Source organism: Diabrotica undecimpunctata, chromosome 3 (genome assembly GCF_040954645.1).
Source record: "Diabrotica undecimpunctata isolate CICGRU chromosome 3, icDiaUnde3, whole genome shotgun sequence".
Taxonomy (NCBI): domain Eukaryota; kingdom Metazoa; phylum Arthropoda; class Insecta; order Coleoptera; family Chrysomelidae; genus Diabrotica; species Diabrotica undecimpunctata.
In genome coordinates this window covers 63,224,894-63,251,389 of record NC_092805.1, presented here as the reverse complement: position 1 = coordinate 63,251,389, position 26,496 = coordinate 63,224,894, and the positions used below count along the sequence as shown (strand labels likewise).

The 26,496-nt window shown below is 32.5% G+C and overlaps 1 protein-coding gene across 1 annotated transcript; it reads right to left on the bottom strand.

The window, feature by feature from the left end:
- Positions 1–7,677: 7,677 nt before the first annotated feature.
- Positions 7,678–26,227, bottom strand: LOC140436861 (zinc finger HIT domain-containing protein 2). Its single transcript, XM_072526008.1, has 5 exons — positions 26,073–26,227; positions 25,591–26,022; positions 25,300–25,447; positions 12,137–12,346; positions 7,678–8,098 (listed from the first exon to the last, which is right to left on the bottom strand). The coding sequence occupies exons 1-5, from the start codon at positions 26,120–26,122 to the stop codon at positions 7,793–7,795; spliced, it is 1,146 nt and encodes a 381-aa protein (XP_072382109.1). The 5' UTR covers positions 26,123–26,227; the 3' UTR covers positions 7,678–7,792.
- Between the last annotated feature and the right edge of the window lie 269 nt (positions 26,228–26,496).

Here is a 26,496-nt window from a genome sequence, read left to right as displayed (position 1 = left end):
TTAAATTAAAATTAAATTAATGTGGGTCTGCGTAGCGCAAGCGGTAGGATTCTTGCCTCGCATGCCGGTGGTCCGGAGTTCGAATCCTACCGCCGGCAAGAACAACTAGACATTTTTAAAAATGTCTATAGGCCCCAGGTCGACTCAGCCTGAATAAAATGAGTACCTTGGGTAAAACCAGGGGTAATAATAGGCGGTTGAAGCGTAGCACTGGCCATGTTACCTTCCTTGTATACCGTAGGCCCTAGATATAGCAGACTACCCTGCTATACTCCCAAAGCCGCGAGCGGTATAAAACGGGAGACTATTATTATTAAATAAAAATTAATAGGGCGTAATGTCGCCCTTAGCTTGAAAAACAGCCTGAACTCTATTACGGATTGTATCAACTAGGCCTTCACAAAATTCAGGGCTGAAACTATCCCATATTTCTTGTAATTCAGCACGTAGTTGCGGTAAAGTACGCTGAGGGTTATTTCTTAGGCGTTGTTTCACTTTGTGCCAAAGTGTCTCTATTGGATTAAGATCCGGGCTGCTAAAAGGATGTGACAAAACTTTAATGTCAAGTTCATCATCATCAGCCGTTTTGAGTCCACTGCTGGACATAGGCCTCCCGTAAATCATTCCAATGCATCACCCTGAATCCAGTTGTGCTGAATGCGCTTGATGTCATCTGACCACCTTGTTGGAGGACGTCCTCGATTACGATAAGCATCGTGTCTACGTCTCCATTCCAGAATTTTCTTCGTCCACCTTCCATCTTTTAATCTGGCAACATGCCCCGCCCAGCTCCATTTTAATGTTGTAATCCTTTGAACTTTACAGTTCTTTTAAGAAAATCCTTATGGAATGCTTCTGTTTTTTCCCGAATCACACGCTTTCAATAATCTCTCACATAGACATCAAATTTTACTTTCGTCGCCATAAATGACTTTGTCTCAGTTAAGTTTGGTTCACGAAAGTTTCGACATAGCATAAAATTTAACGATTTTTTTTTTAGTTTCCGTCCACAATGGTTTTTCTTTGCCCTACTCAAATAAATAAAAGAAATGGAAAATCTATCGCAGTATCAAAAGCATAAGTATCGCAAAGAACCTATAAAACATACCTTATAAAAGCTAAGACCGCTTTTGTGGATATATTTCCGACAGGATTCTCTGGAAACACTCAACCCCGTTTCTCTATTCCTTCTAGCAGTTACTTCTCGTAGCATATTATTTCTTCTTTTGGACTCCCTGAGCTTTTGCAACAAACATCAATACTGGCAGTTTCACCATATTTCTTAATTATATTAAACACAGTAGTTGTTGCTACAGTCAATTCACTAGAAAATTTCACGCATTATTTTCCCTTCGCCCTTCATGGTACTGATGAATATTAATTTCTCGAACTTTTGGATCGGTAGGTTTTCCACGTGTAATTGTTATATTTTACTCGTAATAAAACTGACAGTTGTTAATTATTCATACTCAAATGACGCGTGACAATTATTGTTGACAATTTACTACCTACTCGTATGTTTGTTTTCAAAGCGTTCTTTGCGCCAGGCTAATAAAATTTAAGAAACGTGAGGAAAAACAAAAAATGTTCCAATATTTAGTTGTCAGAAGGATTTCGATTATCAAACAATTCATTAAATAGTAATCAATATAAAATATATAATTAAGCCGCAAAAATAATTCTATACATCATAAAAAATGTTGTTAATTTCATATTTATAATTAAAAAATAAATAAATAAAAGAATGTCGATAAAGTGGCATTATATCGCAAAATAACTGCTTGTTAATAACATATAGTTGTTATGGCTCGTACAAAAGCTGCACTTTTCTTCTTTAAAACGCATTTTGAGTTTTGTCGATAGTACACTTTGATCATATCATATCGAATTTTTACCGTTGAATTTGACTTCTAAAATTAAACGACAGTTTAATAAAGTAAAAGCTTGACAATGCCAGTTTTGTGACCCCAAAAAAATACAAAAAAGTTTGTCACTTCTACCCCGAGCTCCCCCTAAAGCCCTCCTCGTAGGGGGTGCGAAAAATATCGATTTATTATTGATCTCATAAAAATCATATAAAATCGCAAAAATCGGGCAACATTTGTTTATTTAACAGCTTTATAGAAACTGTCATCATTTTCGGCAAAATACAAAAACTGCATACGAAAGTTGCACTCTTCTCCTTTAAAACGCATTTTGAGTTTTGTCGATAATACACTCGATCAGAACATATCAAATTTTTACCGTTGAGTTGATACAAATTTTATTTCAAAAAATGATTTCACGCGCGTAACTGACATTCAAAATCACCTGTCACTTCAAGCGTTGTTTCTGACGGTTCATTTTACAAAAAAAAGTACTAATTAACATTTTTGTTCAAAATTATCTCAAATATGTTTCTTGTTTGAAACATTTTTTTCTACGGCGTAGATTCTTGGTAAATAGATGTTTTCCTTTTGTCCACCTTCCCCTACGAGGGGAGATTTAGGGAGAAGCCCGAAGGTAGAAGCAACAAGCTTTTTTGCATGTTTTGGGTCCCAAAATTGACATTGTCAGCCAAATTCAGCTTGTTCGTATGATTTTTAGTGGTTCAGTGGCATTATCGTGTATGGCGAATGAAGTATTTTAAAAATATATCAATGAAATAGTGCTGGGCATAATAATTCATCATAAAGAGTGCTCAGTTTAGTTAAAATGTAAGAAGTGAACTAGGTCGCTCTTTTAGTTCACTAGGTCATTAACACGTAAATACGGGAGAGATTAATATACATAAAATATGAGCAAAACGTAATATTGTTTTTTCGTTTGTACATAAGAAGTTTATTTTTGATAATATTTTTTAATTTAAATTAACTTTAAAAATATTTATTACGTAATGTATTCTTTTTCTTTTAAAGCTCAAATGGCTCAACATAAAATATTATATACACCACTCACCGTTCAACAGTCATCGAGTTCTTTAGTTAAATCACGCTCTGTCCCTACCCGATCCAGCTCCACCGCTCACGTTTGTCCTTCGCCGCGCATCGACTCAAAGTTTAGATTCAGATTCAAACTGAACCGCTCCTAATAAACGATGAACGACTGAGGTTTAAGTCAGCTCTGGCGAACTAGTTCACGTATTGGAGCCGGTTCTTTGAACTAGTTTGCTCATGAACTACACAAGCCTACAATGAAATAACGACTTTGTTGCTACAATTGTGGTTTTTCTAAAATTATATAATTATAATAAACTAAAAGAAGGTAATAGTTTCATATTAATATCAAAAATTTTCCTGTGTGTTATTAGACTAAATTAATATGGATTTATAATAGTTAATATTATAAAATAATTTTTTTGAAATATTTTAGGTGTACATACTTACGTTATATAGTATTTTTCATATAAAAATGAGTGCACGTCATTCAAGATTTACGACGTCAGAACCCCACAGCTTTGCCAAAACATCAGAATAGTTAGTAAGTGAGGAATTTTTAAAATTTTATTATTTAAAATTAAATTTTAAATTATTTGTCAAACTATTAACAGTAAATATACTTAGTTTTAAGGTTGATCTTCACCACCGATTAATTTTATTCTGATCCTAGAGAAGGCTCTACTGCGGCATGCTGCTGTGGTAAATTTTTTAACTTAATTGTAGTTCTACATGATGACTGTAATATTTTCAAACCCTAACATAAATTGCAGTTTTTTGTCATTGCATTCATTGGCTGAGTTGCCAAGTTGTGTAAACAGTAATTTTATCAAATACGCTATAACCTATATGCTTACTAGTAGACCAATAAGCAAAGATATATTTAACATCTTTGTGTATAATACTTTACTGCTATGCTGTGTCAGTCAGAATATAATATACCAAATAAATCATATTATCTAACCAATTTTATCAACAAAGAAATTATGGTACTTGCGGCTATATCTGTGAATATCGTATTACCATTAAATTCGTACATCATATTATATTACATTTTTGTTGATAGTTAAAAATTAAATGATCTGGTATTATGTAATAGTTCAGTGGGAAATAACAAAAATGTTATACGAACATGTCTTCCTTTTGGTCTGTTTATTATTATCCATTACTATCTCAGTCTTTATGGATTAATAAATTTTACTATGTCTTCCTCTTCGTTTATATTTCTATTTCTTATTTCATGCTTCATTAGTGTTTTTGTTTTGACTTTATTGGTCTGTTTATTGTTATAATTTTTCTTTTAATAATACTTACTTCTTCTTCATCTTTTTTCGTAAGACACATTACTTCCGCTCCGTATGCTATCATCGCATCGGTCTAATTGCTGCTCTATATATTTTTGTCTTTGTTTTCTTTTTGCTGTTTATTTTTTATTTTTAAGTAGTGGTTGATATTTCCAAAACACCCCGTTCTTCTCCCGCCTTGTGTGTGTGGTAGTCGTATGTTGGATGTTTGGTTTGGAGTGGTTGATACGTCTTTAGTTATCACGGTTCTATTTGTTCTTTAGTTTCCGTATTCGACGATTTTATAACGCCAAATGAGTACTATGTGAAAGGTGGTATTGCGTATGTGTTTATTGCTTTTACTGTGTGCTTGGAATTAAGTTTATACGGCCATTTATACAAAATATTCGCATATATATTTTTATTTCTTAATCAAAAAGGATGTATTACGCAATATGTTCATTTTGCTTTATGATATTCTCGGAGCCCTATATAATTTAAAATAAAAAAAGGGCCATATTGGGATACAACTCTTTTGCATTTTTTATGAGAGTAAAATGTTATTATAAAGTAAAATGCAGTTTTTTTCATTAACTTGTATATTGTCTTTATTGTGATAATATATCATCTTATTTTAATATAATTTAGAAGTTTGAATATCATATTACACAACGTGTTTATTTACAATTTTAATTGAGAGCGTACCGCCTACCGCATTTTGTTTTGACCTTTGTTTGGACATTGTCTGAATATGTATACTCCGCAAATTAGTTCATAATAGAAATAGCAAGTAATTTTACTTGAATTTTATAATGAATCATTTACTTGAATTTACCGTACCTAAACAAAAAATCCTTTTTGATTCGCTTTCCGTATCAGTTATTTTTAATGGGACTGATTGTATTTTTATTTTAATTTTGTTTAGGCTTCTTACTACCATAGTGAACAGTAATCACATTTTTATCTCGAAAAAGAAAATATCACATCACAGCTACAGAGGGAAATTAATTACTTTTACTTAAGTAAAGTGCATACCTAATTTTTAATTGTAATTAATTTGTTCCCAGCTCTGATATCTAATAAAAAGTCTATATTGTACCAAAGTATCGTTATATTATACGCGTTGACAGTACACGCAAAAATTTTAACAATGCATACTATTTGTCTTTAGGTACTGAACGTAAGAGAGGATGCAAAATATTCTTTATGAATACCCTAGATATTTCCGAGAAAACCATCAGAACTGTTGTGAAAAAGAACAACAACTGTACTGTGAAAGGCATACAGGATGAAGACCTTAGAGGAAGACACAATAATCATCACCACATTAATTCATCTCTACGACGACGTCAGGGATCATATTAACTCCACTCCGAGAATCGAGAACCATTATTGTAGATCTCGTTCTAAACGCGAATATATAGAAGGCGGTCTTACCATTGCTGCTTTACGCCGAAATTATGTTAATAAATGTGTTTCTGAGGATAAACAATATATTCCATACCAAATGCATTATCACATTTTTATGATAGACTTTAATATCTCCTGTCAGCCAAAGAAAAACCAGTGTGAAGAATGTACATTCTTTAATAATGCTGACGATAAACCAGTTTACAAGCGAAACATAAAAACCACCTGAAAGAGAAAATCCTTTCAAGATCAGAAAAAGAAAAAGACAAACAAAAAGTTACTGTGATATTTATAGTTGCAGTATATGATTTGCAGGCTGTAATGCCTTGCCCACAGGCGAAGTCTGTAGTGTTTATTATATTTTGAAAGTAAATTTACTTAATTTTACAATTACCGGTTTGTGGCTCTTTTGTATTGAAGTAGTTGTTTTTAGGGATTTTAGGGACTCAAAATGGAGATAGCATAAAAAAATTTCAATGGTTTTGCAAGGAACACTATTGTTTATAAATACTAAAATAATTAAGTAAAAACGCCTAAATAGGTTTTTAAAACTAAATAGGAACTATGTAAGTTTCAGCATGACCGGATCAAAATTCAAACCGATAACATTCCTATTAAATTTTGTTATAATCTGCCAAAGTGTTATACAAAGTAATTCATATGGCAACCCTGTTAGTATGACGTTTCGTTTGAAGCGTTTCGAAGTTGAACGTAATGCTATCTATCGATGATAATTACTACCATTGCTTTAGATGGAGCCATCTCCCTACATTACAATTTGAAGGCGGCAGTTCAAGACATAATTCTTGTTTAACGAGATTTTTCATGTTTATGAAAAAATATTTAACGTTTTATTGCAAATATTTTCCACTTTTACAGTTTTATGTATGTTGTTATTAAAAAAATTTTCGGTTTCTTACCGTTAACTTTATTATAAGCCGAAACATATTATTTTTTCCTATTGGGACAAAACGGTAAATTCAAAAATTTTCAAAAAAGTCATAAGTATTTCTTATAATTATATCTGGATGCTGTAAAAAAATTAACTAAATCCCATGTTTGGTTTTCCCGCTTTATACTTGGAAAAAATAGTTTTTTCAAAAACGAAAACATGAAGTTTGCTTAAAAGTTGTCAAAATCCTTCTAGTCATCACATATACCTTCTCAATTTTTTTGAATTTGGAGTTTGTCTTTTGGGGGGTGTGCAGATCAACCTTAAGATTACTGCATCCCACTAAAATACATAAGAAAACATTTTAATATAAAATTATAAATAATCTATCTTTTATGAAAGCTTATCATCTTTCCACAGACTATTTATTTGTTTTGGCATAGCACAATCACAATGTACAACAATAATTAGTTTTTAAAGTTATTAATCTAAATTTAATATGTATTTATAAATACAATTTATTAATATATAATATATTATGATCAAGTTGTGTAAGAAATCAAGACATAAACAAAATTCTTACTCTAAAAAAGGGGCAACACTTTAAACAATTTTGCCACACGCTGAACTGTCATTAAAATTTGAAGTATTCCCGTAATAGTTGCGTACAATTGTCTAATATATTTAATTAAAATTATTATTTTGTGGAATATTAGACTTAAAGAGTTATTTCATAAAATTTATATTATTAATAATAAAAATTTTTTTGGTTATTTAATCAATAAAATTCTAAAATTCCCAATATAATAATGATTACATTTTTCTGATTATTATACCATGTTGACGCCTATGAAAGATCCAGCAGTTTCGTATGGGTTTCGTATTATTGGCTGTGTTCGGAATATTTGAACTCTAAGGTTGACGTTCTGGAAATTTTAAATATAAGTGACGTCACTTTACATAAATTGTGACGTGTACAAAACTTCTCAGCTCACATATTTGACATATTGACCTTGCAGTAAATTTACCTTCCCAATTAGTGTAATCAAATAATTCAAAACCTTACAGGTCAAGTAGAATATTTCCCTTTGATTCCATATTGACTTAATTACGAAAAGTTTAATATTATAATGCTATATCCTGTCTATTATGAAACAAAAAGGAAGTTGTGAAAAAAATACCAAGAAGTTTTATTTATATACAAATTTTAATTCACAGATAAACTTTCTAGTGTTGAAAATAATTTGATTCTAAAAATAAACAAAATAAAAAAATAAATGTATGATTTCGTTTTAAGATTCAAAAAGATCATTAGTATACGATAAAAAATAATCAATTTTCTTTATATGAGTTTTAATTTTATCGGGCTGTTCCAACTTAACGGAAGGAAAATGGTGATTGGGAAACAGTTTGGAAAATCCATCCGAAGTTTTTGCATCATTAGTCTCTTTAAGAGAATTATTTAACAGGTGGTTAATATCCGATAAAGCACATAAAATATAAAACTTTGGTTCTGATTTCTTTGGTCCTTTAAGTATCCTTTCTATGTCCTGCCTCATTATCTCAATATTTTCAGAATCAGTCATTATCCAGTCACTCTAAAAAACGCAAATTTGTTGTATATTAAACATTTATAAGATTTTATACTAAACTTAAAAACCACATTAATAATATTAAATAATAAACACATGGATATGATCTTTATTTGCTATGCTGATGACGGTATCATTTTAACCAAGAAAGATTATATATAAGGCTAGTCTAACAGTTTAACTCATATCCTAAGATTCACTGAAGAGTATTAACATGTAGTGATTGTCTACCGGCTAAATTGATGCAAATATTTGTTGGAAGCAATGCGTCGGAATGAGGTCGTTTTATAAATGTATTACTTACAGTGAAAAGTAAACGGTGTGAGAATTATACCGAATAAAGTTATCTGTAATTTACGATATATAGTATTTTTAAAATGATATATTGATGTTTTCAAGTTTTCAATGTTTTAAACAAAACAAGTTTTCTATAATATCATTTTACTTCAAAAATGTTACGTGTTTCCAGAGTTTATGTTGAAAAAATAATCTGATCTCTACAACTTAAGTTAATCACCTCAGCAAATAAATAAAAGACTCCAGTCGTCAGAGACGAAAATGCCACTCAACCTCTAAAAATTATACAAAGAAGCTGAAATTTGCCGAGAATATTAACTTAGGGGCCCCAAAAAATATGTAAAAAAGTTTACCACTTTTACCTCCGGGCTTCCCCCTAAAACCCCCATCCACGCAAAAAAATCGATTTACCAAGAATCCGTACCCCGTAGAAAAAAATGTTTTAAATAAAAAATGTAGCTGAGATAATTTTAAACAAAAATGTTGTAGCACTTATGTTGTTCGAGACTTTTGTCTCGAATGAATCGTTCTCTCACAAACAACGGTTGAAGCGACCGTCGATTTCAAACGTCAGTTACACGCGCGAAATCAATCTTCAATAAAATTTGTATCAGCTCGACGGTAAAAATTTAATATCTTTTGATTTAAGTGTTCTATCGACAAAAATCAAGATGCGTTTTAAAGGTAAAGAGTTCAGATTTTTGTATTTTATGTTTCAATTTTTGTATTTTGTCTCAAGTAAACTCAGATTTTATAAAAGTGTTAAATAAATAAAGGTGGCGCAATTTTTGCCATTTTTTATTATTCTCATGAGATCAATACAATTTATCCCTTTTATTGACTGGCCACTATAAAGTTTCTATTACTTGAGCCTAACCTTCAAAACCTATAGCATGGAATTTTAGTTTTGAGTTTTGACAACAAATGTGAGGCATTTGAAATATGCTTAAAAAATGCTTTATTTAAACTTTCACATAACAAACAATCTAAAACGTTTAAAACTTTTTTTCAATTAAACTATAGTAGAATTTCACTATTTGGGAGAGTGATTCATCGTTTAAACGCTGAATATCCTCAAATTTAAATGTACACAGCGGCCCTCGAAAACTACCCGTTTTCTCAATTGCAATTTGCGTTTTCTCATAAGAAATTACACAATATATAAGTAGTATATATATTTGTGCTTCTCTATAGAAAAACTGACCAGGAGTTGTCATACAGTGTAGCCAATTCTTGTTCACAAGTAGTAATTATGGTCATACAAAACCTGTATTCTTCCACGCAGCGATTATTACAGTCATAAAAATACCAAAAAACATGATTTTTTTAATAGTAAAAATTAAGCACAAAATTGTAATTAAATAAATTTTATTTATATGTTCCGTTTCGTTACATATTTAAATTTATAAAATAAAAATCGATATTTTAAAACAATATTTTTCAATCGTTTGGCAACTTTGGAATTAGCGACGGAATTCCGACCCACAGAAAGCCGTAAAACTAGTTTTTGTCGAGCAAGTGCCCATCAACAATAGTTCATTTACATTGGCGTTTCTGAGGGTAGGGCATGTGTTGCATTTTTTGAATATATTTTATGCGATAAGTTTGTGTTATTGATAATACGAGTGTTATAGTTTGTCGTTTTATAGTACATTTTTGGTTATATTCTGTAATTATTTGGTTTGAGTTTTATTGGAGTTGGACGAAAAACCGAGTTGTTCTAAGAGAAGACAGCAAAATTCTGATGTTGATTCCAGGTGGTGAAGATAATAACAGCGATAGCAGCACTGCATCTTCAGATTTAGACAGCGAATAATATTTTCTAATAGTTTAATAAGAACATCAGCATAAAAAAAACCAAAAACAAAAAAAAACGAGAAGAACATAGTAAGTGTGTATAGTGTTTGTGTTTAAATAGAATAGTACAATGTTTTGTTAAATCAAACATTATTTTTATTTTGTTTTTATAGAATTTTATTTTGTTTTATAGGATTTTATTTTGTTTTGTTTTATACTGTTTAAGTGTTTTGTTCATTTTATTTAATAAGACAATATGGCTCTTGGCGAACACCTATTTAAAAAAAGTAACGCGCCACCCCTATGGGGTGGTGTGGAAACTGTCTTAAAATTTGTTTTAAAAAAATTTCATTGTGTAACTCTGTAAGGACGGGTCACGTCAAAAGACGTTTTAGCGTAACTTCCGCGACAGCCGGTTGGTATCAGTAAACTTTCTGCAAAATTACTTGTTTTTTATAGCTTTTTGTTTGTGGCATTCTGTATTTTTAGGGGAATGTAGGGAATGAGCCACAAAATATTTATTCATATGTTTATTTATTGACGTTTCGATCTCTATATCCAGAGACCGTTTTCAATTATACAAATGATAGTAATATTTATTTTCTATGGCTTTTCGCTTGTCGTTCTGTATTTTTAGAAATAATGTTGGAAATAAGCCACAATATATTGATTTAAATGTTTAATTTACGGACGTTTCGATCTCTATAAAGAGACCGTGTTCAAACATACAAATGACAGATATATTTATTTGTCTATAGCTTCTTGTTTGTGGCATTCTGTATTTTTAGGGAGAAGGTTGGAAATAAGCCACAATATATCTATTTACATGTTTAATACACTGACGTTTCGATCTCTATTCCGTTTTTAAAGATAGAAAAAAAAAGAAAATAAACAATATAAGAATATAAAAATATATAATAATAAACAAATAAAATAAATATAACTATCATTTATATCTTTGAAAGCGGTCTTTGGATATAGAGATCGAAACGTCAGTAAAAACTTGTAAATAAATATATTGTGGCCTATTTCGAACATTAATATTTGAAAAATAAATTATAATTAACGTTAAAATAAAAGTGAGTGTACGCCACTGGATTTTCATACGTCGCTCCGCATTTCTGCGCCTTTAAACGATGAATCACTCTCAAATAGTGAAATTATACCCTAGTACGTTTTTCAAAAGAACCAAACGTCTGCTATAAACTACACCCAAAACCGTCTTCTTAGAGGTATCTCCCGTGACGTGCGATAATTGAAATATAAAGCATTAAATTCTGCGTTTTTTGTTCATATTTCAAATGCCTCATCTTTGTTACCACAACTCAAAATTGAACTTTCATGTTATATGTTTTAAAGATTGATCTCTAAAAATGGAAGTTTTACTACGACTGGTCAATGAAACTGATCAATTTTATTGATCTCACGAGAATCGTAAAAAATGGCAAACATCGAGCCACGGTTGTTTATTTATAGAAACTGTACTGATATGACACTTGGATCAAACGATATCGAACTTTTACCGTCGAGCTGATACAAATTTGATTGAACATTGATTTCGCGTACGTAACTGACATTCAAAACGACGTTCACTTTAAGCGTTGTTTCTGAGAGAACGGTTTATTCTAGACAAAAAGTGCTAATAAACATCTTTGTTTAAAATTATCTCAGCTACATTTTTTATTTGAAACATTTTTTTCTACAGCGTACAAATTCTTGGTAAATCGATTTTTTGCATTTATACCCCTCTACGAGGGGAGTTTTAGGGGGAAGCCCGGGAGTAAAACTCATAAACTTTTTTGCATCTGTTTTGGGGTGCCAAAATTAATATTCTCGGCAAAATTCAGCTTTTTGGTATGATTTTTAGGGGTCAACTTTCTGACGACTGGACTAAAAAAAGAATTTAAAAAGTTAAATCAGTTAAACCAGAAAAACGAATGATAAACTCACATTTATACACTCCTGTTCTACAGATTTCACAGCAGTTTCGAAGTCTTCAAACACTTGACCCACTTTCATAGTCAGAGAAATAGTTACAATACAACTCACAGCCTGATGAGGAAACTCAAAATGTTCTCCATTGAAATATCTTGTGGTGAAAGCATACCCAGTAAGAATATTTATTAAATTATATTTGACGCATTCAGCAGGTGCTTTTGACTGAAACAGAAACGTCAATTAGTGGTTTATATTAATAAATGTTTAAAAACAAAATTTATTGTACCAATAAAAAGCAAAATCCCAGTGATTAGCTGTATCCCATAGTTAAAAAAGAAACTCGCAGAAAATATTATTTTTATAAAAAAATTAAATCAAACGAATTAAAATTTCAGAATGTTTTCGGTCTTATCAGACCATCATCAATGAAACCATAGTAATTTAAACTAGCCACTTAGTAAAGTTTAAAAACCTTTGAATTACATATTAAATATATTTTTTCTTCTTGTAGTGTCTATCCGTTTTGGATGTTGGCGACCATCATGGCAATCTGTATTTCGCAAGCTGCTGTTCTGAAAAGATTTGTGGTTGTTGTGTTGAACCACGTACGTAGATTTTTCAGCCAGGAAATCCTTCACCTTCCTGGTCATCGTTTTCCTTCTACGTTTCCTTGTAGAATTAATTGCAGCAAACCATATCTTTTGCTGTTCCTCTTAAAACTGCCTCCATTAATCTTTCAAATGTGACAAGGGCATTACATATACCAAAGGGCATTACATAAACCAAAGGGCATAATTCAGAACTTCCAAAGCCCTGATCGTATCGAAAATGAGGTTTTCTCCCGATCAGCTGGCTCCATGTCTACTTGCCAATATCCACTTTTTAGATAGTGTTGAGAACCAACGAGAATCGGAGAGAGTATCCAATGTATCGTCTATTCTGAGCAAAGGATCACTATCTTTCTTAGTTACCGCATTGAGCTGGCGGTAGTCAATACAAAAATGCGTTGAACTATCTTTCTTCTTTATATCTATTTTCATATATTTAATGATATCTTCGGCTTCATCTCTTTTTGCAAATGGAAGTCGTCTACGTTGTTGTCTGATTGGCTGAGCGTCTACGGTATTAATTTTATCTGTTACTATGCTTGTTTTGCCCTTACCCTTCGTATCAATGGCAAAAACATCCTGAAATTCTAGTAGCATAGACTTTACTTAGCATAGTTCGTTCATCATCAAGATCTTGGTACGTGTTAATCAACATCTCAACAAGTTCCTTTGGATACTTATATTTCGATGATTTCTCATTAGTATTCATAGAACAAATTGAGGCCACGGGAATACGCTGTCCGATCAAAGTTCTTCTACTTAACTTAATAGCAGTTTCCTTTAAATTCATAACTCTTACAGGAACGACATTTCGAACTCTCACCAAAGCTTTTGCCATTAGGAACTCGGCATTGTCCACATCTTCGACCATCCTTAAACTTCCTTCTCGGCAGTGACCATCAAGTTTGGTCATTGGAATTGTCTCACTATTATCGGGTATTGTTACGTCACAAGCAGTTAGTAAGCTGATAACGTCTTCTTTGTCTTCAGGAAATGGTAACCGTTCACCATTGATCTCGAGAACTCCATTTTTAACATTCAATACAGCCCCAACTTTTTTTAGTAAATCCATCCCTAATATAAACTCGTCGGAGATCTCGGTAATGAATACTTTGTGTTTCACTGTGGTCTGGCAAATGGATACTGACATATTAGCCTTGCCATATATATTAATTAGCTCACCAGTAGCTGTTCTGAGCCTTACTGTTGCAGGCGATTATTTAAGATGGCCTCGTACTACTTCTGGACGTGCAATAGTTCTTGTTGCACCTGTATCTAACAAAAACGATCTAAATTTATTATTGATATGACCCTCAATGTAAAAGCGATGAATTCCACCGGAGAACGTAATGTTAACAGTTACTGTGGGGATTTTGTTTCTCGAGGTTGGCAGTTGCCCCTTGGTGTACACCCGTTCTAGTTTTCCGACTGTTGTACCATTTTCTCCAGACTTTCATCGTTTGGTTCGTCGCCTTCTTCAATGGTTCGTACTCGATGGCTCCGTGAAGTTTGACTAACTGTTTCGTGTTACAAGGAAATAGCGAACGCTTCATCTAAAACTTTCAGTCTTGTTAATCGTATAGCTTTCTGTAATTCACTGTCTTTTAACCCATTGACGAAGATATGTACTGCAATTTCTTCCAAAATGTTGTCTGGTGCCTCCAGATAAGCCAACCGCACTATACGAGCAACGTCTGCTTCAAATTCTTGCAAATTTTCCCTTGCTCATTAAATTCTACTTCTTAGTTGTGCTTTGTAGACTTGTTGTAGATGTGCATCTCCGTAACGTTTGTCTAGTCGAGTGAACAAGGTCTGGTAACATTTTTCTTTGCCCTTAGGAATCGATCTTAGGATATCCGCAGCAGTCAAGGAAACATCCTTTTCTTGTTCTGTCCAATGATTGGCTGTTACAATAGCTTCAAATTGACCTAAGGTATATGGGCCAAGAAGACTTCCCATCAAATTGTGTCTTTTATGTCTTTTTACCTATGAAAACTCTTCAATACATAGAATATCCTGTTCTTTTAAAAATATGGTCAAAAACTTAATGTTTACAGATTATATATTTGATATTTTTATATTTAATAAGTTTTTTTAACGATTCCAGACTGGAAGTTAAAACATCAAAAATCTTCTTCTTGTTAGTTGTTAACCTGATGCAGGTATCGTGATGTTATGAAGCTATTACTGATTTTTCCAAAGTTCCTCCACATCTTGATAAAATCGTCAAAAATGTGTAGGTTTAATTACAATTATTGTGGTTCATTTCCAAAATATATCAGATAATATGTGTAAAGCTCCGCATGAAAATAGTTTCACATCAGAATATAATTTTTTTTGCAAACATTATTATGATTTATATATGTATATTATTTCATATCTCATTTCTATAGGCATATATAAAGCATGTTTATTCTCAACTGTAGCTTTTTTTATGGTCTCATTTAGTACTTAGATGCACTAAACCAACATATTTCGCAAGCCATTGGAGAAAGCATGAGAAAACACTGTCCCAGAAATAAGAATGAAGAAAAACTTAATACTGACACCAGGAATTTGATGAAACAAAGAAATCTTATTACAGAAAGAAATAATCCAAATGGAGAGCAAAAGAGAAAGATAAACAGAGAAGTCAAGAAATTTCATAAGAAAAGACTTAAGAAAGTACAATACACTAAAGATCGAACAAACCATAGAAAATAATAAAGGCCTAAAAAGTCTGCGAAGAAAACTAAATAATGGAAAAAGTTAGATCATTAAATTAAAAAACAAAAAGGGCGAAATAACAACAAATGAGAGAGGAGCTTTTAACAATAGTAGAAGACTTTTATGGAGGACTTTATAAAAGCAGACGGATGAACCAAACACAGCTAAAAGATACAATAAGCAAAACAATATTAAATCAAGGCTCTGAACTCATGCCAGAAATAAATCAGTGAAATTAGACAAGCGATGAATAAAATGAAATCCAATAAATCACCAGGAGACGATGGAATTGTTAATCGAGGCTGTTAAGAATGGTGGTGATCCTCTAATGAGGAAAATAAAAGATCTCTTTAATCTATGTTTGACAAAGAAATCCATACCATCTGAATGGAATACAGCCAAAATAATTCTTCTGCACAAAAAAGGAGAAAAAACTGATCTGGAAAATTACCGATCAATCAGTCTGTTAAACCATTTTTATAAACTTTTCACGAGAGTAATCACAAGATTAGACAAGAAATTAGACCTATATCAGAGTAGAGAACAAGCTGGATTCACAGCAATCTTTGGAACCAACGATCACCTCCAAACAATAAAACAACTCATCGCAAAATCTATAGAATATAACAAGCCCTTAGTTTTAACATTCATAGATTTCCACAAAGCATTTGACTCGACAGTGTTATAGAAGCACTATAAACGAGAGCCGCATTGATAGCCGATATTCGAGGCTAATATGTAATATATTGTCATACTTTTTCTTTTCCAACCAAAGAAAATAAATAAAAAAAATCCATCGAAATAAAATTTTAAGAAATCATAAACAAAAATGTATATATTAATTTAAGATAAGATTTAGTGTAGATAAGAATAGAAATTTGTTTGGCAAACGACCTGTTTCCGTTGCAAACAAAATTATCAAAAAACCTTTGTTTAGAATTAGAAGACATTTTACCTGTAAGTTAATCTCTTCATTGTTTGTAGAGTCGAGTATTAAATGACCATATTCTAATCTTTTGAAATATGTATAAATGATGTATTGAAAAAAACCAATTTTAAAGTAAGCTATTTAGTTTTCTCTGAAACCGAAATTAGGCTTTTCCAATATCATAGTAAACACAATTTAAGCTTTTTGATTGGACGGTCGTTTTTAAATGGGAAGTTGGGAGTCGATGATGAGACAGGAGAAGTCAGTCATATTTTGGTCATCGAAAGGAAACAGTCGTTTGTCTAAAGATAGGGTGTGGTTCGTGAGTTTGGATACCGGCGTAACGAAAAGAAGTGAATAGTTTGAAGAAGGACATAACAAGGAGATTAAAAGAGGTCCTTGTATCTACCGTGGGCATTTTATAAAGTATATGTGAAAGTATTCTTACGGCATCAAGTTGACAAAAGGAGGTCCTGGTGTCATCAATAAGTAGCGGAGTTTGGAGAAGTGAATCAGGTGTTTTTTGTGTAGTCTGAAGGAGGTTTGCAGAGACGTAAAGAAGGAGCCGAGGTGCCAAATAGGGGAGATCACATCTTTGAGGAGACTGAACTTTTCTGGGTATGTTCCAACATACAACTCAAGAAGAAAACAAACTGTAAGTGTTTGTACAATTGAATTTTATATCTGTGAAGGATCGTTTCGACATCATGGTCATTAGCATTAAAATTTAAGAACTGAGGTTTCGTTAGGCTAATCAAAAGTTTAAAGTTTTGTGTTTTCTTTTTTTCAAGTAAAGAAAATTTTAAGTAAAATTGGTTTTTCACGTAATATAAATGTATGTAGCTTTATAATCTTATTATCATAATAATTTGATTTATTTTCTTGTATGCTGATTGATAAGATAACGACAGAATTTAATAATTGTTTTATTCGTTCATATAAAATAAAGAAACGTAAATCTTTGTAATATAATATATTTGTATTATTATCCTTTTCTTCTCTCCCGATAAAAGACAACTAGAAAATCTTTTGAATCCATCGAACACAGGTAATATAAGAATTATTTTACTTTTGATAACAAATAAGTTATAATTCATTTTTATTGGCTCAATAAACTAAGTTTGAACTCAAAATAAACAATCATAACAAATGGCCCCCAACGTGTAAGGCGTAGAAAGTATTTCTAGTTAAAATTTAAACGGATAGAGAAAGAAAGCAGATTGATTGAAAATTTATTTGCCGATGGTTAAAGTTTATAATATTTGCTTTTATGACATTACATTTCAAATTTCTCTAGGTACAAATTTTTACATGATATAATTTATGATATTTGATTGATTTTTACAACTGACAAAATTTTAAAAATTTATTGCATTTATTTAAATTTATTGCATTTGGGATAAGAGGAAAAGTTTTCGTCTTTGCAACATTACTCGAATTTCATATTTGGCGGGGATATTATTGCACAAATTTCAAAGCTCAATATTTGGCGGGGATAAATAATCTAACGAACATGTCGACCACAAGGAGTCAAAGCAAAATGCAGGAAAGGAAGGAGGATAACAGAGAAGATAAAACAATTTTGGAAGAAGGATCGGATAATGAAGGAAATGTTACAATAGTCGAGGAGAGAAAAGAACCATCAGGAATAGATAAAATATTACAACTAATGCAACTCCAGTCACAAAAAATGGATAGAAATCAACTGGAAACAAAACACATAATGGATGAAACAAAACAAACAATGGAAGAAAACCAACGGGAAACAAGACAAGCAATAGAACTAAATAACAGGAATATAGAGCAGCGTCTGGAAAACTATGAACAAAAATTAGAAGAAAATGATAGGAAAATGGAAAAGCGTTTGGACAAATATGAAAATGATGTAAAAGTCTGTTTAGAAAAAATCAGAGAAGAAACAGAGAGTAAACTAGAGATGCAAAGAGAAGAAATAGAAACTAAAATGAAAGATATTAAGACTGTCCAGAAAAAGGAATTAGAACAGTTAGAAGAAAAATTTGAAATGGCGCTACAAGAAGACAGGAAAGAAGTAGAAAGAAGATTAAAGCAAAATGAAAAACAAATGGCAGAAATTGAACTAAGAGGAGTAGAGAGAAAAGAAGTTATCATCCATGGAACAAGCGAAGCAAAAATACAGTTTGGCGGGGACGTAAAAAAATTACACCCAGTAATTTTCATTAACAATTTAAAAAAGAAAGTACGACATATCGGTAATTTCGAAACAGCAAAGAAAACGATAAGGAACCATCTTAAAGATGAGGCAAGTTTATGGTTTGATAGCAAAGAAGAAGAATTGCAAAATTGGCAAACATTTGAACAAAAATTTCTGAACTATTTCTGGGGGAAAATACAACAGATAGAGATAAACAAGGAATTACAAAATGGGAGATACCAGGATAGTATAGGTATATCAGAAAAAACATATGCCCTACAACTATACAACAATGCAAGACACTTACATTACAACTATTCGTCCGAACAGCTAGTGGGACTAATAGCCAGACATTTTGAAGATACCTTAGAAGATCACATAACTCTACAAAACTACAAAGATATTGACAGTTTATGTCAATTCTTACAAATACGAGAAGCAAAATTAAGAGAAAGAAAAATGAGGAGAACGCAAGAAAATTATAGACAACGAGAAAATCAAGACTATAGAGATAGAGGACAAAACTTTAGGAGAGAGTACACAAGAAGAGAATTTGTCCCGAGGAGGGAAAACGAAAGTAGAGACAACGGAAGAGTAAATTATGAACAAAGAAATCGGCAATGGAACGAAAACAGATATCGAGAGAACCAGAATAGAAACAACAATCGCACATATCAGGAAAACCGAAATAATAATAGAACGAATGAACCGGAAAATCGCGGAAACCGATACGGGTCCGAGAGACCAAGAGAAAATAGAAGAGCGGTCAACAACACACACATAGAGGAATATGAGGATGAGAGACAAAGCGACAGAAGTAGAAGCGAACAAGAACAGCAAGCGTCTTTTCACGAAGGCGCTCACTAAAGACAAAGAAACAAACAGGAATTTTTTGTCACCCGAAGGAATTTATTAAATTGGCAGAAAATAAGGACAAAATAAGTGGAGCAAATCTGAAATTTGTAGATGGTTTTATCAACGAGACACCGATTAAAATTATGATTGATACTGGATCGGAAATTACACTGATCAACAGAAAACTAATAGAGGAAGTTAATTTAACGAATTTGATTTACAAAATTCCCAAGGTAAATTTAGTGGGCGCAAATAAACGGACTTTGGCAACGATAAATGAAGGAATACGAATAAAAGTACGATTGGATAAGAAATTTTATGCACTACAATGTGTTGTGATGCCAAACATGTTGCATGATATGATCGTAGGAGTGGATGAATTGGCAGAAAAACATGTGGTGATAGATTTCAAAAATAACACGATGAAAATCACAGAGGAAAAAGAAGAAGAACAGGACAGTAAGAAAAAGGAAAAGGAAAATGAGAAACAAAAAAATGATTTAGACAAAGAACAAACGGTGGAAATGAATTTGGCAATGAAACAAGGACAGAGAAGAAAGAGGAGATTGGCAAAAGAAAGTGAAAAGTGGGTTTCCTCAAAAGAAGAGATGAGCCCAGAAGAAGAAAAAGAAGAAAGATTAACAAAAGAAGACGAAAAAGGTACAATTGAAACAGTGGTATTTGAAGAAGTATGCGAAATGGAGGAGGCAGAATACAAAATAAATATGTGTAAAGAAATTGAGGAAAAAGAAAGAAAATTGATATGTGGAGAAGAAAAGGAAAAGGAATTGCGTGTAATATTGAAAAAGTATGAAGATTTAATAAATGAAGAAAACAGAGTAGCCAAAGAGTATGAACATTCATTTGAGGTTAAAGACTTAGGAAATTTTCGATCGAAAACTTATCCGATCCCATATAAATACCGACAGGAGGTGAAAGGAGAAATTAACAAAATGTTAGAAGATCAAATCATAGAGAGATGTGACTCACCGTACATCAACCCAATCGTGATTGTGAAAAAAAGCAGTGGAGAATTGAGGCTCAGTTTGGATGCCCGGAATATAAATCAACACACGGTATCTCAATATGAATCACCCCTCAACATCGAAGCTATTTTTGGGAGAATTACGGGAACACACATGTTTTCTAAAATTGATTTGAAACATAGTTTTTGGTTAATACCGTTAGCAGAAAGATGTAGAAATTACACCGCTTTCTCAATCGATGGCATTGTATACCGATTTAAAGTAGTACCGTTTGGATTACAAAGTGCGTGTGCAGCATTGGTAAGAGCTCTCCATACAATATTAAATAAATATGAAGATTTCATAGTGCACTACATCGACGACTTACTCATTTATTCACCAGATACATCAAGTCATTTGGAACACATAAAGATTATTTTGGGAGAATTGGACAAGGCCGGATTAAAACTGAATATTGAAAAATGTCAATTTTTTCAAAAAGAAGTGATATATTTGGGATTTAAATTGGACACACACACAGTTAGTTTAGCCGAGGACCGGGTAAAACTCATAGATGAATACCCAAGCCAACGAATTTAAAAACATTGAGAGAGTTTTCTCGGGACGATCAACTATTTTAAAAAACTAATTCCTGATTTAAGCCAGAAGGAAATTCCTCTGATCAAATTATTGAAGAAGGGTGTTAAATGGAATTGGAAAGAAGAACAAGAGAAAGCTTTTCAAATTTTAAAAGAGGAATTCTCGAAAGGAACGAAAATATATCACCCCATGTACAATTTGCCTTTCATACTACGAATTGATGCATCCATACAAAAATTTGCGGGAGTTTTGTCGCAAATACAAAACAATCAAGAAGTGCCTATTTGTTTCATTTCCCGGGTGACAAAAACACACGAAAGAAAATACAGTGTGACTTAACTAGAGTTTGCTAGCGTACTTTTCTGTGTAAATAAGTTAAGATTTTATCTGTTGGGAGCAAAATTCACAATCGAAACTGATCATGCAGCTTTGGTACATATAATGAAAAATCGTCTGGTTAACAATCGTATACATAGAGGCATTTTGTTACTACAGGAGTATAACTTTGAGTTTCGATATATAAAAGGAAAAGACAACATTATAGCCGACGCTCTCACAAGGGATGAAGACTCGGGGAAAAAGGAAGCAATTGCTTTTCATGTAGGATTGAATATTTTGACACAAGAGGAAGGGGTATTTTCGTTAAACGAAATTAGAACAAATCAAGAAGACCTGGAAGAAAGAGAAAAAAGAAGAGCGGAGAGGGAAAACGGTATATTTTTCAAACGAATTGATGGAAAGGAACTATACGTGATAACACAGACATTGGCAGAAAGGATCATACAGAAATTACACGAAGACAATGGACATATCGGTAGTAGAAAAGTCTGGCTGGTTTTTCGAGAAAATTATATTTGCCGACAAGATTACCGCATCGCAAAAGAAATTACACAAAAGTGCCAGATCTGTCAAAAATATAAAATTAGAAATTTCAAAAATGAAAACGTTACAAAAAATATTATATCCCGGAACAAATTAGATATTGTAGCAATAGATATGTTAAGCGATCTAATTATGACGACGAAGAGGAATAAACATGTTTTAGTCATGGTAGATGTGTTTTCCAAATACGTAAAATTATACAGTTGCCGTACCACGAAAGGGGAAGAAATAATGAGAAAAATCGACAATTTTATAGCCACCGTAGGAACACCAAGAAGGATTCTTCTAGACAATGCAACATATTTTAGAAATGATCGTTTCAAGGGACAACTTCGAGAACGGGGAATAGAGACAAATTTTGTTAGCATCAGACATCCACAGAGTAATCCTTCGGAACGTTTTATACAGGAAGTGACGAAGTTTCTACGGATTACAACAGAGGGTCGACATCGACGATGGGATAGGAAAGTCGCCGAAGTAGAAACGTATCTAAATACCATCCCGAGCACTGTAACGAAAGAGACCCCAGAATATATAATGAAGGGTATAATGCCACTAAGACCATGGGAAGCCTAAGTAAAATTGGTTTTTCACGTAATATAAATGTATGTAGCTTTATAATCTTATTATCATAATAATTTGATTTATTTTCTTGTATGCTGATTGATAAGATAACGACAGAATTTAATAATTGTTTTATTCGTTCATATAAAATAAAGAAACGTAAATCTTTGTAATATAATATATTTGTATTATTATCCATTTCTTCTCTTTCCCGATAAAAGACAACTAGAAAATCTTTTGAATCCATCGAACACAGGTAATATAAGAATTATTTTACTTTTGATAACAAATAAGTTATAATTCTTTTTTATTGGCTCAATAAACTAAGTTTGAACTCAAAATAAACAATCATAACAATATATATAAAAATGCGACAAGCTCGATACAACTACACGCTAACAGCAACCAAATAAAAATCCAAAGAGGTATCCGACAAAGTGATACGTTGTCACCTAAACTTTTCATATCGGCTCTAGAAAAAGCGATCAAAACCCTCGAATGGGGTGACAAAGGAATAAATGTGGATGGAGAGATGCTACACCACCTAAGCTACGCAGACGATATATTCCTGATTGCAGACGATTGGGGACAAATAAAGAAAATATTGGAAGAACTTACTACAGCCTGTCATAAAATAGGTTTAAAAATGAATATAACAAAAACAATGAAGGACGGAAGATGGCCTCGCAAACTAGTTGAATGGAGACCAAGAGCCGGTAAACGTAGCAGAGGAAGACCCCCAACACGATGGCAAGACGACTTACGAAAGACAACAAAAAACTGGATACAGCAAGCACAATATAGAACACTTTGGAGACAAACAGGGGAGGCCTATGTCCAGCAGTGGATTAAGAGAGGCTGATGATGATGATTTAGTACTTACAACTTTTAAACATGTATTGCAAACATATATGCTTCTAGAATATCATGTTCAGTAGAGTGTCGATTATCTGAATGCTAATCAACTGAACGACCGCTTATCCGAACTCCCGACAAAAGACGAGCATAAGTAACTTTATGTCTCAGCTTAATTCTTCTGATGGATCCACAACTCGTAAAATGATGAAACTCACCTCAAACACGCATTTACATGATGTATATAAGTGGTTTACTCGAAAAAGATGCAATGGAGAACCTATTTCTGATCTGATTCTGTGTCAAAAAGCAGTTCAATTCAACGAAAAAGCTGGAGAGCTGTCAAATTTTCAAGCAAAAGCACACGCTGGTTAAAACAACTTAAGTCGAGACATGGCATTCATGAGCTTTAAATGTAAGTATAAAAACTGTGCTGATTCATCAGCAGCAGATTAAATTTATAAGTAAGTTACTGAAGAAAGAAAATTACACCCTTCAAAATGATTACATTACAAACGAAACTGGGATCAATTGAAAAGTTTTGTCACGAAAAACTCTTGCATCACGTCATGAATTAGCAGCACCTGGACCTAAAATAAGCAAGGACCATATCGCTGCCTTAGATTGTGCTAATGCGACTCGCAGGCGCCGATTGCCCATGCTTGTCATTGGTGAAGGCAAGAAACCATGTTGTTTAAAACACATTAATATGTCTGCGGAGCCTATCCTATACACTTCGCAAAAGAGTGCTTTGATGGATAAAATAATTATCATGGAATTGTTTATAAAAACTTTTATAGCCTCTTTTAAAACCAATCAATTCAAAAATGGTAAAAGAGAGAAAACATTATTGCTTTTTGATAATACCCCAACTCATCAATGTTGGAATGAAAAAGACTTGTCCTTAAATACTATGTGACCTAGTCACTTGTAAATGGATAGACTTGCTTTGGCAGACGAGAACTGAAGATTTTTTTAGTAATTAACGCTTAAAAATCTTTAATTTTTGTCAATATTGTACCTAGAATATGCTTTGTTGAAAAGACTGCACTTATTTTAGTTCCTATTTGTCATAGCCTAAGCTATAGTTGTATCAATGGCGATTGATTTGTTCGTGTTGATTCAATCACTTGAAAGTATTGAACGACTGAATCCCGTTAGTTCATAACGATCCAATTGTATGGTGACAAAAATCTATTGATGGACCGCCGACAGCGCCTAGATCGAGATCGAACCAAAACAAAATCGAACAGCCATTACTCTCATTACTTTTGGTCCTCGGTCGTTCCTCACTTGCAACAAAGACTGATATATGCCATGCATTTGAAGGATTGAAAAATTAAAATACTACATATTGAATTAAGAATTGCGTGCAAGGCAGCGACTTAGCTGCAAATCGGGAGTATTTGACTCTAAAAAAGAGTTAAAGAGTTACACTAAGAACCTAACTAGAAAAACATAATACTAGAATATTCTCGAATATTTCTTAAGAATCTAAGCCCTACTTGTACCAACATAAACATATGAAGAACAATGAAGGTAATTACACATATATGAAATATAGTAAGCAATACTACCAGTTCAGTTGGTTCAGCTCAATCAATCGGTTACTTGTTATTTGTTTTAAACAACAACTAAAAGTATTGAAACAAATGAATGAAGTGATTTGATCATTTTCAGCGTCAGTCACTGATTGATTCAGTCCTTGTAAAATGAATGATTGACACAACACTAACTGTACTGCTACATCAACAAACTTTGATTATCTGAAAAAACCGATTTTCCGAACATCCATGTCCCCCATAGTTGAGATAATTGACTCTCTACTGTATTTATTATTTATTGATATAACTTAATTTCAGAATCCTGTATGGATGATCAGGTTTTTTTTTAGTAAAATTTTAGGAATCATATTCTGTCTTTTTGAAATGTATTCTTTTCATTCGAGTTTATATTACTCTTAACTGGTTCTTGGTAAGATCAAAATGATTATTATATTTTCATTAAAAATTATTATATTAAATACTGTAGCTACTTACACTTAATTTGGAGAAATCTTTAATAGAACCTATTTCTGGGCAATCCTTTTTATAATCATCCACTTTTTCAACTTCTTCTACCAAGGAAGGATTATAAACCATCCACCAAGGTTGCCAAGAAGGTATCAAATTAGAAACATCTTCTGATCTAGAACCACATTATTTTTTTATTTATTTCATACATTATTCTTAAAGTCATCACTTTATCACAATAAATTAACTAAAAATGAACAGGGTTGCTTTCCTAATTAAAATACCTGAGTAGTTAATATAAACAATGTTATTACTTACTTTAAAAAAGCTACGAAATCTTGCTTTTCACTATCTGTAAGTTTATCCCATACTTTCTCAGCATCATCTAAATTAACCCCTTGCAATCTTTCTCCAATATCTAACATCTCATCTTCATCATCAGAGTCGAGTTCATCGGATTCTCCAGGATCAAAATTTAAAATATCCTCAATAGAAAATCCTGAATATTCTCCAAACGATTCGTCTGTATCAGCAGAAGGTAGTAGATTTCGATCATGAAATCGCTTTAAAATTTCTACCATCTTCTCCTTAGATTCTGGGCTTTCTTTGTCAAACTTAAGTTCTTCAAAGACATTGTCTTTATAAAAACTTTCGCTGCATTCCAAGTGTGAATTGGCTTGATAGCAATTTAAAGAACAATATAATAGATTACACTTGGGACATGAGTATTTTGCAAGAGCATTATCGCAGCTGAAACGTAAACTATACTAAAATGGTCATTAACACATAACGTAACTTACATTTTGCATGTGTTGGTTTCATCCAGTTCGATAATTTTTGATGAAGACATGTTAAAGCAAAGTTAAACAAAAATAAAAATTCAAAATATTGGGTATCCATTAATCGGCACAGAATAGTATTGAATTGACATTTGACAAATGAAGTATACTGTCAAAGTAATTTTATTTAAAGTCTGTTTTAAAGATAGTGGCAGAGTTCACAGTTCGTAGACTTACTACGGTTGCCTCTTCCACCTAACCAATGAACATTAAGCCCGAAACTGTACTCTCGTGACGTAATTCTTCCCCTTCAACCAATCAACACTGCAATCGACCTGCCCTCTACATTCAGTTTCAATCGCGAATAAATGGGTTTTGTATTCTTGTGTACTCTGGTGACGTAACTCAAGCATCCCCACCCCAGTCGGAAGAGGCAACCGTAGTA

Bases quoted from the DNA above. Each gene is read 5' to 3' on its own strand.
- LOC140436861 (XM_072526008.1), bottom strand. From the start codon at position 26,122: ATGTCTTCATCAAAAATTATCGAACTGGATGAAACCAACACATGCAAA. The intron at 26,023-26,072 runs GTAAGTTACGTT...TTTACGTTTCAG, and splicing joins GAAACCAACACATGCAAAAT to CTGCGATAATGCTCTTGCAA. The intron at 8,099-12,136 runs GTGAGTTTATCA...TGCGTTTTTTAG, and splicing joins TAGAACAGGAGTGTATAAAT to AGTGACTGGATAATGACTGA.